General features: G+C 55.9%; 6 protein-coding genes across 6 annotated transcripts; 3 read left to right on the top strand and 3 right to left on the bottom strand.

The window, feature by feature from the left end:
- Positions 1–23: 23 nt before the first annotated feature.
- Positions 24–2,950, bottom strand: C8Q71DRAFT_775898 (tryptophan synthetase). The gene is made up of 12 exons (XM_047924633.1): positions 2,822–2,950; positions 2,599–2,763; positions 2,452–2,545; positions 2,257–2,395; positions 2,110–2,206; positions 1,475–2,058; positions 1,374–1,416; positions 1,143–1,325; positions 771–1,086; positions 453–713; positions 317–393; positions 24–263 (listed from the first exon to the last, which is right to left on the bottom strand). The coding sequence occupies exons 1-12, from the start codon at positions 2,861–2,863 to the stop codon at positions 168–170; spliced, it is 2,097 nt and encodes a 698-aa protein (XP_047775757.1). The 5' UTR covers positions 2,864–2,950; the 3' UTR covers positions 24–167.
- Positions 2,951–3,058: 108 nt separating this feature from the next.
- On the top strand, positions 3,059–5,688 carry C8Q71DRAFT_246785 (asparaginase-domain-containing protein). The gene is made up of 9 exons (XM_047917280.1): positions 3,059–3,592; positions 3,646–3,685; positions 3,751–3,887; positions 3,936–4,035; positions 4,089–4,199; positions 4,250–4,324; positions 4,378–4,395; positions 4,448–4,716; positions 4,811–5,688. The coding sequence occupies exons 1-9, from the start codon at positions 3,092–3,094 to the stop codon at positions 5,624–5,626; spliced, it is 2,067 nt and encodes a 688-aa protein (XP_047775756.1). The 5' UTR covers positions 3,059–3,091; the 3' UTR covers positions 5,627–5,688.
- Positions 5,689–5,749: 61 nt separating this feature from the next.
- C8Q71DRAFT_713472 (uncharacterized protein) lies at positions 5,750–7,273 on the bottom strand (the record flags this gene model as incomplete). The annotated part of the gene is made up of 5 exons (XM_047920914.1): positions 5,750–6,072; positions 6,140–6,412; positions 6,465–6,665; positions 6,701–6,824; positions 6,896–7,273. Coding segments are annotated over 5 exons (1,299 nt in total), but the record flags the coding sequence as incomplete, so codon positions are not given.
- A 619-nt stretch (positions 7,274–7,892) lies between these two features.
- On the top strand, positions 7,893–8,624 carry C8Q71DRAFT_713560 (RF-1 domain-containing protein; the record flags this gene model as incomplete). The annotated part of the gene is made up of 4 exons (XM_047920920.1): positions 7,893–8,099; positions 8,155–8,247; positions 8,313–8,402; positions 8,457–8,624. The coding sequence occupies 4 exons, from the start codon at positions 7,893–7,895 to the stop codon at positions 8,622–8,624; spliced, it is 558 nt and encodes a 185-aa protein (XP_047775754.1).
- Positions 8,625–8,829: 205 nt separating this feature from the next.
- Positions 8,830–9,950, bottom strand: C8Q71DRAFT_713377 (ribosome biogenesis protein BRX1; the record flags this gene model as incomplete). Its single annotated transcript, XM_047920909.1, has 5 exons — positions 8,830–8,984; positions 9,038–9,173; positions 9,223–9,324; positions 9,380–9,669; positions 9,719–9,950. 5 exons carry the CDS (start codon positions 9,948–9,950, stop codon positions 8,830–8,832), a joined length of 915 nt encoding a protein of 304 aa, XP_047775753.1.
- Positions 9,951–10,106: 156 nt separating this feature from the next.
- On the top strand, positions 10,107–11,383 carry C8Q71DRAFT_775881 (uncharacterized protein). The gene is made up of 5 exons (XM_047924632.1): positions 10,107–10,473; positions 10,524–10,584; positions 10,644–10,688; positions 10,749–11,066; positions 11,122–11,383. Exons 1-5 carry the CDS (start codon positions 10,154–10,156, stop codon positions 11,194–11,196), a joined length of 819 nt encoding a protein of 272 aa, XP_047775752.1. The 5' UTR covers positions 10,107–10,153; the 3' UTR covers positions 11,197–11,383.
- The last annotated feature ends 796 nt before the right edge of the window (positions 11,384–12,179 follow it).

The raw sequence follows: 12,179 nt of genomic DNA, 5'->3' as shown, positions 1-12,179 counted from the left end.
AAGACGGGGATCAGACTTCCGAGATTCATCAAATGTAGGGATTAGTAGAGGACCCTCGTACGTGCAACACGAAAACAGAACTACAGTCTTCATTCATCTATTGCGTACATACATTGTGCACTTCGACAATCCCCACGCATATGAACATATTAGAGCAGCGATCCCATTCACGACGTTATGTGCCAGTCCAGAACGTCTTCCCACTTTCCGGGGAGTAGCTGTGAGATCTGCTCCACGTCCTTGTCCCCACGACCCGACAAGCACTGGTTGAACATATGAGCGGCGGAGCACCATCATCAGAGAACTGAAAACGTACGATGACGATGTTGGCCTCCTTCGGCAACGTCTTCGCTAACAGCACACCCTCCCACACGGCATGCGACGATTCCAGAGCTGAGGCAAGTAGGACTGCATGAGCCACTGTCAACACAATGCGATGTGCAGGTACGCACCAGGAATGATACCCTCTAGCTGCGTGCACATGCGGAAGCCGCGCAGCGCCTGCTCGTCGGTCGCGACGACGTACTCGGCGCGACCCGAGTCCTTCAGCCAGGCATGCTCGGGACCAACGCCAGGGTAGTCGAGGCCTGCACTAATGGAGTGCGTCTCGACAATCTGGCCTGCGCTCGACTGAAGAATGTATGTTCGGACACCGTGGAGCACGCCTGCAACACCCTTGCTAAGAGTTGCCGAATGCCTGTCACCGTCCAGACCTATAACGCACGATGGATGTAAATCGTCACATACGCATGGAGGCTAGAAGTACTGACCTTCACCGCCGGCCTCGACACCGATGAGCCTGACGCTCTTGTCTGGGATGAAATCATAGAAGGTGCCGATGGCATTGCTGCCACCGCCGACACACGCGACGACGGCCTCAGGCAGCTTGCCAATCTCCGCGTGCAGCTGCTCCTTGATCTCCTTGCCGATGATCCGCTGGAAGTCGCGCACGATCGTCGGGAAGGGGTGCGGGCCGATGGCGGAGCCGATGAGGTAGTGCGTGACGGAGAGGTTGGTCACCCAGTCGCGCATGGCTTCGTTGACCGCGTCTTTGAGTGTGCATGAACCTGAATCGACGGGGATGACCTTGACGGGTGGCATGTAAGACACTGGAAGACGTCGGATGAAGCTGTAAGACCGACCTGAGCACCGAGCATGCGGATGCGGAAGACGTTCAGTGCTTGTCGCCTGACATCCTCTGCACCCATGTAGATGACACACTCCAGCCCGAAACGAGCGCAGACAGTGGCAGTCGCGACACCGTGCTGTCCTGCGCCTGTCTCGGCCACTATACGCGTCTTTCCTAACCGCTTCGCCAACAAAATCTGGAAAGACGTCAATAAGGCAAATGCAAGCCTACTACAGCCACTTACCTGGCCAATGGCATTGTTAATCTTGTGTGAGCCTGTGTGGTTCCTAGTGGGTTCAATGAGGTTGAGCGCACCCTTGTTTCAGGCCGAGTCTGTGTACTCACAGATCCTCTCGCTTCAGCCAGATCGTCGCACCACCAGCATGCTTCGTGAGCTGCTCCGCCTTGTACAAGTTCGACGGTCGGTTCATGTAACCATACAAGCTCTCAAACTCCTTCCAGAACTCGGGGTCCTTCATCGCGCTCTGGTGCACCTCCTCGAGCTCAACCAAACAATCCCACAGCGCCTCGGGCACGTACTGGCCACCGAACTGGCCGAACCGCGGTGGGAGCCCGGACTTCTTGATCTCCTCCGTGACCTTGCTTGCCTTGCTGACGCGAGAGGCGGAACTGCGTGTAGCGTTGAGGTGCGGCCGCCTTGGGGGCTGGCCCTTCAAGCTGATCTCGCGGCAGTACGCCTCCAAAGTCTTCGCGATCTCGCCCTGGGGCGCGTTCTTGATGACGTTGATGACGCGGCTGCCGATGACGACACCATCTGCGCCTGCGTCGGCGACGAGGTCGAAGTGTTCACGGGTTGCGACGCCGAAGCCGACGGCGAGTGGGATGTCGGTGTATTCGCGCACGCGGGAGATGAGGTCTGGAAGGGCGCTGTTCATCGTGCCTGTCACTGAAGAGCCCGTGGTGCCCATCTGCAATCCCAGTGAATGAAATATCAACGAAACATGATGACGGAGACATACCTTGGAAACGACGTAGATAAACGAATCCGCTATAGAGGCGAGGAACTCGATACGACGCTCTGACGTCGAAGGTGCAATAAGTGGGACAAATGACAGACTAAGTATCCGGTCAGTATGATCGCCGAGCGGTCCACAGGCCCTGCTTACTTTGACTTGATACATTTCTCTCGGAACGTGATAGCCTCCTCTGGTGGAAGATCGACCATGATGAAGCCGTTGGCTCCTGCTTCAGCAGCGTCTTGAATAGCCTTGTCTTCACCGTACGCAAGCAGCGGATTGCAGTAGCCTAATATACGTACGATACTCAATGTTGGTGAAAACGATGTAACGAATCGGACTGACCCATGAGCAGTACGGGTACAGTGAGGCCCTTGTTCCGTGCCTCCCGCACTATGCCTAGACAGTGTGGGTATTGCACATCGTGTTGAAGTGCAATCTTCGCGTGATACCTTCAGCATTGAAGTGGGTAACAGAAAAACATGGACGCACGACATTCGTCTCCTGGACAGTCGGGCCGTCTGCCACAGGGTCTGAGAAGGGTACGCCTAGCTCAATGACGTCCGCTCCACCCTCCTGCATTGCAAGCAGTATTGGCACTGTGTCTTCTGGTGTTGGATATCCTGCGGTGACGAAGGTCACCAGCGCAGGGCTAGTCTGACAGAACATCGCACGAGGTCAGTCCTACAGCAATGTATAGCAAGACAGAACTCACGGCGTGGTTTTTGGCCTCGAATACTTTCTTGAGAGCGTCCATTCTGCTTCTGGTCTGATGGGAGAGTTGGGATGCTGCACACGGGCCTGGCAGCTTTTATGTGTGGTGGGAGGAGTGGAGGCGGTTTCGAGTCAGGCGAAGTGTCCAGTCATGGAGGGCAGGCCATCTAATCTTATCCCCGATTCGATCTCACGCGACGCGATCACGCACGCCACGCCTCTCTCGAACGCCTCAACTCACTTGCCGAACACCGCTTCAGCCACGCCCAGCATGGATGTCCTCCAGGCCACCGACGAGTCCAAGGTCCTCATTCTCAACACCGGAGGGACCATCAACATGATTCTGGGCCAGCGCGGCTATGTGCCCGAGCCATACTTCCTCACCGAGTCACTCCGCACGCAGAATCGCTTCCACGACCCGCTCGAAGACTCGCTGTTCTCTCATTCGTCTTCGGTGGAAGGCTACCGAGAATGGACAAGCAATAGCGGAAGAGCAAGCCCTATCTCGAAATCAGGAGGAAGCAGCACCTCAGGTGCTACTCAGCCAAACCACCAGCATCACCCAACGCTGCTCGTGCGATCTACACGGCCCATTGGGATGTCGGTCACAACAAACCTCGCTGCCACCGCAGTCAACACGACTTATCCCAGACCTCCGTTGGGTACAAAACTAGCCGACGATCTGTACGAGGCGCATCTACCTAGTCTCATAACCCCACGAAGCACTGCACCCGGTGGTACACAAAAACGCGTCCGGTACGCTGTCCTTGAGGCGCGTATGTCATAGTTGTGCAACGTGTCTCCTAGTCCTGACAGATAACACAGTGGGATCCGCTGTTAGATAGCAGCAATATTGAGATCACAGGCGAGATATCGGTGGTCTGTGCCCTCGACCTTCACCGCTCATCCGAGGCCGTCGTGACAGCATAGATTGGATCCGGATTGCAACAGAGATCGAACTGAACTATGCTGGATTCGACGCCTTCGTGATCCTGCATGGGACGGACACTATGTCCTACACATCATCAGCTCTCAGCTTTTTGTTAGAAGACCTCGGGAAGACTGTGGTATGTCAGGACATAGTGCAATGGTCTATTTTCATCAACGTCCCGTAGATAGTCACAGGTGCTCAGATCCCCCTGTCACAACTTCGCAATGACGCGGTGGACAACCTGCTCGGAGCATTAGTACTCGCCGGCCACTATATCATCCCAGGTACACCACTACAGCCACTCTGCCTCAATCGCAAAATTGAACCCGATGATCAGAATGTTGTCTTTACTTCAATCATACGCTGTACCGCGGCAACAGAGTATCAAAGTTCTCATCTTATGATCTGAACGCTTTCGCAAGCCCCAACTTCCCTCCACTCGTCAATGGTGCGGACGTTCTACAAGAGCTTGGATGACGCTCACATGGATGCCATCAGTGGGAATTGACATCATCGTCAATTGGCACGATGTAATGAGACAGACGGGTTTGCGACGCTTCAGATCTCACAAACGTCAGTGACCTCACTATCTTAGTACCCAGATGACGCTGAGAGTTGCACCGCAGAGATGAGCCCTCACGTCGGCAAGTAACAGACACCACAGGTCGTCTCGCAGCACAGCTCACCATCACCTAGCCACACTGCGCCTCTTTCCAGGAATCACAGCGGCCACCGTCCGCGCCTTCCTGGCGCCCCCAACCCAGGGTGTCGTCCTCGAGACATACGGCGCAGGCAACGCCCCACAGCGGTCCGACCTCATCGGCGCGCTTAAGGAGGCCTGCGACCGCGGCGTCGTGATCGTATCGATCTCGCAATGCGCGAAGGGCTCCGTGTCCGACGCGTACGAGACCGGAAGGAGCCTCTTGTCCGCGGGCGTGGTGAGCGGCGGGGACATGACACCTGAGGTCAGTTCCCGAACCCAGCCACCTCCATGGCCCGAACACCTTCCCTTGTTCTAGCGTGAGTCTGAGACACGATCGCTGACGCCACTGCACACAGTGTGCCCTCACGAAACTGGGCTACCTCTTGTCCAAGCCAGAACTCTCCCGCTCAGAGGTCCGCGCGCTGATCGGCACGCCCCTCCGCGGCGAGCTTACCCGCCCCGTGAGCACCATCCCGCCCGCGATCAGCGAGCCCAAGGGCATCGAGAGCAACCTCGAGAACATCTCCGGCGTGCTCTCGCAGGTCGTCCGGCTGTCCTCCAGCCAGGCACGCGGGCGTAGGATCGTCGTCTCGTCCGCGGAGGACACGGGCGCGGAGAGCAACCTCGAGGCCGCGGCACCCTGGTCCTGGACAGCGGCGGAGGCGGCGTCCACCGAAGGCGCGCTCTATCCGTTCCTCATCCACCTCGCCGCCGCCCGGAACGATGTGGAGGCGATCCAGTTCTGTTTGAAGGCAGAGGCGGGGCTGAACGCTGATGACGCGACCAGCCCGGGCGCGGAGTTCCCCAGCCAGACGCGGCGGAGCATCGCCATCGGCGGCGGGCTTGTCAACTGCGTCGAGCCGGCGAGCGGGCGGTCGCCGTTGCATTCTGCCGCATTAAATGGAAGCACAGACGCGGTGAACGCACTGCTGGAGGCGGGGGCGTTAGTTCATCTGCGGGATAGCCTTGGGCATACGCCGCTATACTATGCAGCGAGGCAAGGGCACGAGCAAGTGGTAGAGATGCTGGTAAAAGTCGGCGGACTCCTCAGCGGGTCTGACGTCGAGGGCGGGTTTGTGGGGCTCGCTATGCAAAAAGCACGGCTGGCACCGGATGACCGTGGCCTGAGGGTGTGGACCAAGGCGGGGGCAGATCCTCAGCATACGACCTAGTTAGAGTACAACAACACAGCAAGTGTCCCGAATGAAGCAGCAGCATTTACACATCCACGTTTCCCCCTTTTGAGAGCGACTTTAGATGCATACCTTATACACCAGAGAACCTCGGACCATCCGTCAGTCAATATGGATGACCTCCCTCTCCACGGCCCCGCCTTCCTCGTCTTCGAGCTCATCATCCTCACCCTCTTCGTCCTCCGGATTGACTGCCGCGGCCATCCTGTCCGTGAGCGTCTTCAAGAAGACCGTGAGCTGGTCCCATGCGAAGAGGAACGGCTCCTTGAAGAACTCAAGCCGCTGGAAGAACTCCGGGTCCTTGTCGTCCACATTGAGCGGTGTGTACTTGCACTTGCGGACGAGCTCCTTCTTAGACTGCACGGGCTGGCTGGGGTCGCTACCTTCCGGGCGCTCATACAACTCTCGCAGGTTGAAGCTGAGGCCTGCGAGGACACGATGCCGCTTGTTATCAGAATATATGCGAAGCGGACAGGGGCAATGGGCACGTACTCGCGTTTTCCTCGTCTGAGTTCGCTTCACCCTGTGTATGAGTGTAGACGCAGATGAAGACATTCTCGTCAAGGCCGAGATATTGACTCTTCTCGACCTTCGCCGATATGACGAGGAGATTGCTCATGTCCTCATAGAGCTTGATGACTGCTGCATTTCTTGGATCTCCGTCTGGCTTGACTGCTGAGCGAACCAGTGAGGCTCCCTGAGGACGAGCAGCCAGTGTCTTGCCTCTCTCGATTTCCTGGTTAAGCTCGAAACGCATGTCCTTCACTAGTCACACGATGATCTCAGCGCAACCTAGAGACAGTTTCGTGCGACCCACCATCTCGTTCCAGCTCTGCGATTTTTCTGTCTTTGTCGGCGACTTCGGTATCCTTTTGTTTGATGACGTCCTTGAGTCGTCGAACTTCCTTCTCCGTCGTCTCCTTCTCAGCGTCGGCAGCGGCACGCGATAGGAAGTGGGGTATCTGGGACTTTGCGGAGGTAGATGCGGCGTTTGATAGGTCCTGCCATGTTTGTTGGTCTGGCGTGCCATTATTCATTTTCAGGTCCTTTGACACTGTATTCCGCGCTCACTTTTCAGCATATTTTCATACACAGCCATGTGTTCCTGCAAAGCTTGTTCGGGCTCGGTACGCCGTATCTGCAGTGCTTCTTCGAGCTGTTTTGAGTACTGATCCCTCTCATACTTGAGCTATGGTTGGAGCGCATCAATATTATTGACCAAGAGTGGCAGAGACGGGCAGTATTTACGGTGTCGATCTCTTTACGAAGGTCCTCATTGTCCTGCGCTATCTTCGAGTCCTCTCGCGCTACCGCATCCTGCTCCTTCGTCGGTCGACTTGGTCCCGCTGCAGCCCTGGTTGACTTCGCTGGTGGCCCACTACGTACACGTTTCCGAGACGGCTCCTCTCCATTCTCGTCTGGACTGCGAATGCCGTCTACTTCCATTGCATCGTCTTCACGCGTGGCACTTCGACTGGGTTTGGATGGTGGCGGACCATCGGCTCGTGCCTTGCCCTTTGCTAGAGAGGGTTTGGCTTTGTTCGTCGCTGAGGTGTCAGAAGCGCGTCCAGGTCCTCTCTTGGGCGCAACCTTCGCGGGTGCTACTGCGACAACCTCATTACCTTCGACCGCGCCTGCTAGTCGAGGTTCGTCCTCTGACGAGGAGTCTATAATGATCTGCTCCGGCGGCTTCCCTTTGGCCGCGCCGTTCGTACGTTTCGGCGCGTTCTTGGATGCTGCGGCGGCAGGTCTGGAGGACGGTCCCGCAGCGGACTTACTACCTGCGCCTGAGCGCGCTGCAGGCTTTTTGGCAGGCGCGGGGCGTGCGGGTGTCGTGGGGTCGTAGGTGGCTGGCGATCGAGACAGCTTTCATCCATATTCAGAAGTCCTCGGACGCGTGTATGGCGTTTTGGAGTACATACCGAGCTCGTCTCCAGAAGAGTCAGACATGACAGACTGACGACAGACCACGCCGGGTGAGAGGGGTGGTAGTAGAAGACAAAAGGCAGCGGTCAGAACGCGGCGCGGGGACGCGACCTGACGCGCACGTGCAACCTCGACGCGTCCGCCGCCGCGGCGCCGCCACCACTGTTCGACTGGTTCTGCAAGCACCAATCAGCCACTACTGAGATCACACACGACTGATGAGTCTCTTGAATAGGACTTCCCAGAATTGCTCCTGATGACTTCTCTCCTGCGATGCTTGTGGTGTGTCTCGACACCCTGTCGTACGGTGCCGCACCGAATGAGCTTGAGGTTGCCCCGACTTGCTCTAATTTTGGCGCGGCACGCACACTCGGGGACCCTTCCCCCTCCACCGCAGCTTTTCAAGCTCGAGAACGCGTCGGACAGCGCAACAGCGCGAGCATGGATCGACAAGTTCAAGGCTCAGGAGATACCCAAGAGTCTCGTCGAATTTACATTCTCTCGTAGCTCTGGACCAGGGGGACAGGTAAACCGGACGCTATATTGTCTTAACATCTACTGATATAAGATATACTGGTCAGAATGTCAACAAGGTGAACACCAAGGCTACCCTCAGATGTCCTCTGAATTCCTCCTGGATACCTCCATGGGCTCGGGACTACATCAAGAAGACTGTACGTTCCCGGTGTCCGATGACGTTAGTCTGACTGACGAGTGTCCGTATTTATCATCCGGGAAGCCATCCTATGTATCGTCTGCGCAGTGCATCCAAATCACCTCAACCGTCTATCGGTCTCAAGCTCAGAACGTGCAAGACTGTCTCACCAAGGTACGCTCCTACCCTTCATTCATGATTTCACATTGCTGTATCATTGTTCAACAGCTCTGTTCTCTCGTCGTTGACGCAGCCTCTGCCTCAATCGTAAATGAAGCATCAGAAGAGCAGAAAGAGCGCGTGCGCCGTCATCAGCGAGCGGAGAAAGCTAAGCGCAAAATCGACAAAGCAAAGCGTAGTGAAGTCAAGAGAGGTCGGAAAGGCTCTTGGGAATAATCCACTAGAACGTTCCCAAGCTGCGGCTTCTACATACCTTCTACTAATCCCTCGGAGAGATGCTCGGCGGCAGCACACGCAGCCGGAGTGTGTTTGTGCAGGGGAGGACTTGGAAGGAAAGGATCCTCGCAGACACGCGAACATGAACGACCGGATCATCCCTCCAGGATATGCAAGGACGATAGAAGAAATAGCAAGTCGAACCCTACGCAAAGACCTTCGACACAGCAAGCTCGTCCTCGTCCCGTTTACGCGTCTCCATCCGCTCCGCCCTCTCCACCTCCGCCGTCTTCCGCTTGCCGTACTTGTCGCCCTTCTCCCGCTTGAGCGCGGACCGCACGGCAGCCGGGGAGATGAACTCTATAATGACATCAGCATGTGGACAGCATAGAAGGACGCAATGCGGGACGAACCTGGGTTCGAATATACGGTTGCGCCGCTGAAGGCACCCTCGAATATTCGAATCGGCGTAAGCACGAAGCGCGGGCCAACCTCAATCATGGTCGTCTGAGGGGGGCCGTTGGGTTGTAGTGGGTCTTTTTCGATGATCTAGAGGTAGGGTTGGGTGCAAGTCGTGTGCAAGAGCCACTGTGCGTACCTGGAAGTTACGGAACCAGATCTTGTTGTCGAGAATGGTGAAGGTGAGGATATGGTCAATAAACGGCTTCGCTTTCCGCGCTTGCGCTGGCACGCCGAAAATCTGTAGCACCAGGGTCAGAACAACGTCTTCGCGAGACAAGCATCTGAGCACTCACGTGTGTGAACACCTCCTTCGTCAACCTCCCCCACTCGCTTTCGTCAAACGTCTTGTCAAAGCTTACGATTCCCCTGCTTCCCTTCAGACAGTTGCCTGTCATCTTGAGCTCGTCCATCGTGTGCACGTTCTGAACGTGCATCTTGATGCTCGGACCGTTTGGTGTCTTCGCTGCCCAGAGATAGAGGTCCTCGTGCCGCCGCGCCTCAAAATACAGAGTATTGTTGCAGTTGTTTAGGTCCGCGAGCTCGGGTAGGAGGTGTAGGTTGTTCTTGGAGTCGAGTTTTGAATCTGCGAGGACATAAGGATGAGACATTCTGTAACAATTGTGTCAACGTACCTTTCTTAACGTGCGGTAGGAGAGCCTCAATATCATTCATTAGGTGCCGCATGCGATGTGTGATGCCCCGGGATGACAGCAGGAGGACCCGCTGCTTGTTCTTCATCTTCTTCGGCGCAGGAGCTTGCATCTCCTCGTCTGCACCCACAATCTCCTCTGCCTTCCGCTTTCCCTTGCCCTTTGCATCAGCCTTGGCAGCATTTGCTTTTTGCGTTTTCTGGAGCGAAGCCATGAGAATAGCCGTAATCGGGATGAAACAGAGGAGTGCTAAAAGCGATGTAATGAAGAACACTGAGCAGGCGCTCTCCATTGTGGGGCGCTTAACCGGGCGCCTCACGAATTTTCGCCACACATGTGACTGCGTTCATCGCGTCGCGCCTCGTTGCCACCACACTTCTCCCTCACCTCGTCGCCGTGGCTGGAATCTGCAGTATCATGAACGCTGTGTGCAGTATATGTCTCGACGCGCTGAACGAGGAGATCATCCCCGTCGCCACTCGCTGTGGTCACCTCTATTGCAAGGATTGTGCCGATTTCAACTTCGCACGGCAGGGCGCGACGTGCGCGATATGCAGGCAGGCGCAATCGCATGATAGCCTCATCAAGCTGTACCCCGATTACGAGCAGCCAGAAAGCTCGCACAGGGCCGATCAACAGCCAACGAGTGCCACTCCGAGGCAGGAGTCTCCAGACGCGACCCTACATAGCACGGAGCTCTGGGGTGATCGAACGCTCGTAGATGGCATCCTAAAAGGGTATGCAGTTCGTCAACTCGGATACAATTGAGCTGATTGCTGCTGCTTAGGGCAGATGATATCGCACTCATGGAATATATCCCTGAGCACGAGCGACGTGTAGACCTCGGGGTAAGTCCCTTAACCGGCACTGTCGAGCGCGGCACTAACCCTTGCATAACACCGCACAGAATACTCTCAGATCTGTCAGAAAGACACTCCAAACTGTATACTCCGTGAGAATTGTTGATTGAGCCCCGCCTTCAGCTAACTTGACCGTGCAAATCTCGCCGCAGAACGTAGATCGCTCAGACCGTATCGCGCGCATAGAGTCAGAGATACGACGCCTCAAACGGGAACATGCCCGTAGCAATGACGCTAAAAAGGAGCTACCGCGACTATGGCGTCACGGGCGGAAGGCAGCGGCGGCTCAGCTCGAGAGGGAACGCGAGGACTTCCAGACGGTGGTCTATCAGATGCGCGCTAAGCTACAAAGGCTTGAAGACGACCTGAGAACTACCCAAGACGAGCTACGGGGGTGCGAAGAGACCCTCGCAATAGTAGACAAGGAGATGAAGATGTGGCGCAGCAGCGCTACGAGGCACAAGAAGAAGGTGCTGTACGGATATACCCTCGGGCGATGTTGACTCTGACGTGCGCTGCAATCAGTTTCACGCTCTGAAAGCGCAACTAGCGGCACATAGCAAACAATATGATACAGATGACTCGCTTGAGATCGTATGACAATTCTATTTTCAAGTGATCTCGCCATGTATTGTTAAGTCACTAATTCATGGCCTGAACGCAGGACCGCAGTTGGGTACGTCGGTCAAAATAACCCTATTGTGACCGCACAACTTTCAATCCACTTGCCCTGCTGCACACCCTAGCTATGTGAATTGTCAACGCTCCGATCAACGTTCCCGACATCTCTGCGTCTGCGAGCCGCGTCTCAGTTCGCGCCACGCTCTCGACTAGAGTTCGAGGGTGTCATGCTCGGTGCCCGAGGGCATACGGCCACGTACGGTTCTCCAGAGCCTAGGCCATCGAGGCAGGCAGATCCAGACACAACTTATTCTCGTTTGAACATATTTGCAGGCGTTCTCCAGATTCAAGCGCGTATGATCTTTACAGGCATGGAACGCAAACAGACGATCCTCTTCTAGGCTAGACGCAATACCGTTCAGGTTGCCTCTGACTTGGTACCCGAGGAAATGACCTTCGGGGTGGCGAGTTCGATCGTCTTCTTCCTCCTGTCGAAGATGGCATAGACAAGTCGCATGAGAAACTGGAGACGCAGGGCATGAGTATATGTTGGCGACGGACATCGACCAACCTCGTCACGGTCGGTAATGACAGTATCGTAACATATGCCCAGGGACCATGGACTGGGACGTCGGTCCAGGGTAAAGTCATGGTTGGTTTCGATGATCCCGTCGCACAGATGTTCACACTGGCTCGCGGCCGCACATTGGAACGACTGCCACAGAATTAGTCGGTCTCACGGCGGGAACACTGCACCTATCGAAAGGACTTGCATCCCACATTAAACATGTCACGGCCATCGAACAGTCTGCTCGTCAGAGCCATTGCTTCCGACGCCGGGGGACTTCAAAATCCACCGCTATTTTCGGTGAACACTGACTGACTGACTGACCATCATCTGCCAGAGGACAGGACGCGTCCGGGCACATGACCGCACCCAGGCGCGTCGCGTCCGCGCGTCT

The sequence above is a fragment of the Rhodofomes roseus genome (assembly GCF_022264815.1).
Source record: "Rhodofomes roseus strain CIRM-BRFM 1785 chromosome Unknown C8Q71scaffold_20, whole genome shotgun sequence".
NCBI lineage: Eukaryota > Fungi > Basidiomycota > Agaricomycetes > Polyporales > Fomitopsidaceae > Rhodofomes > Rhodofomes roseus.
The sequence above is the reverse complement of the archived record's forward strand: the minus strand, read 5'-3'. Positions and strand labels throughout refer to the sequence as shown.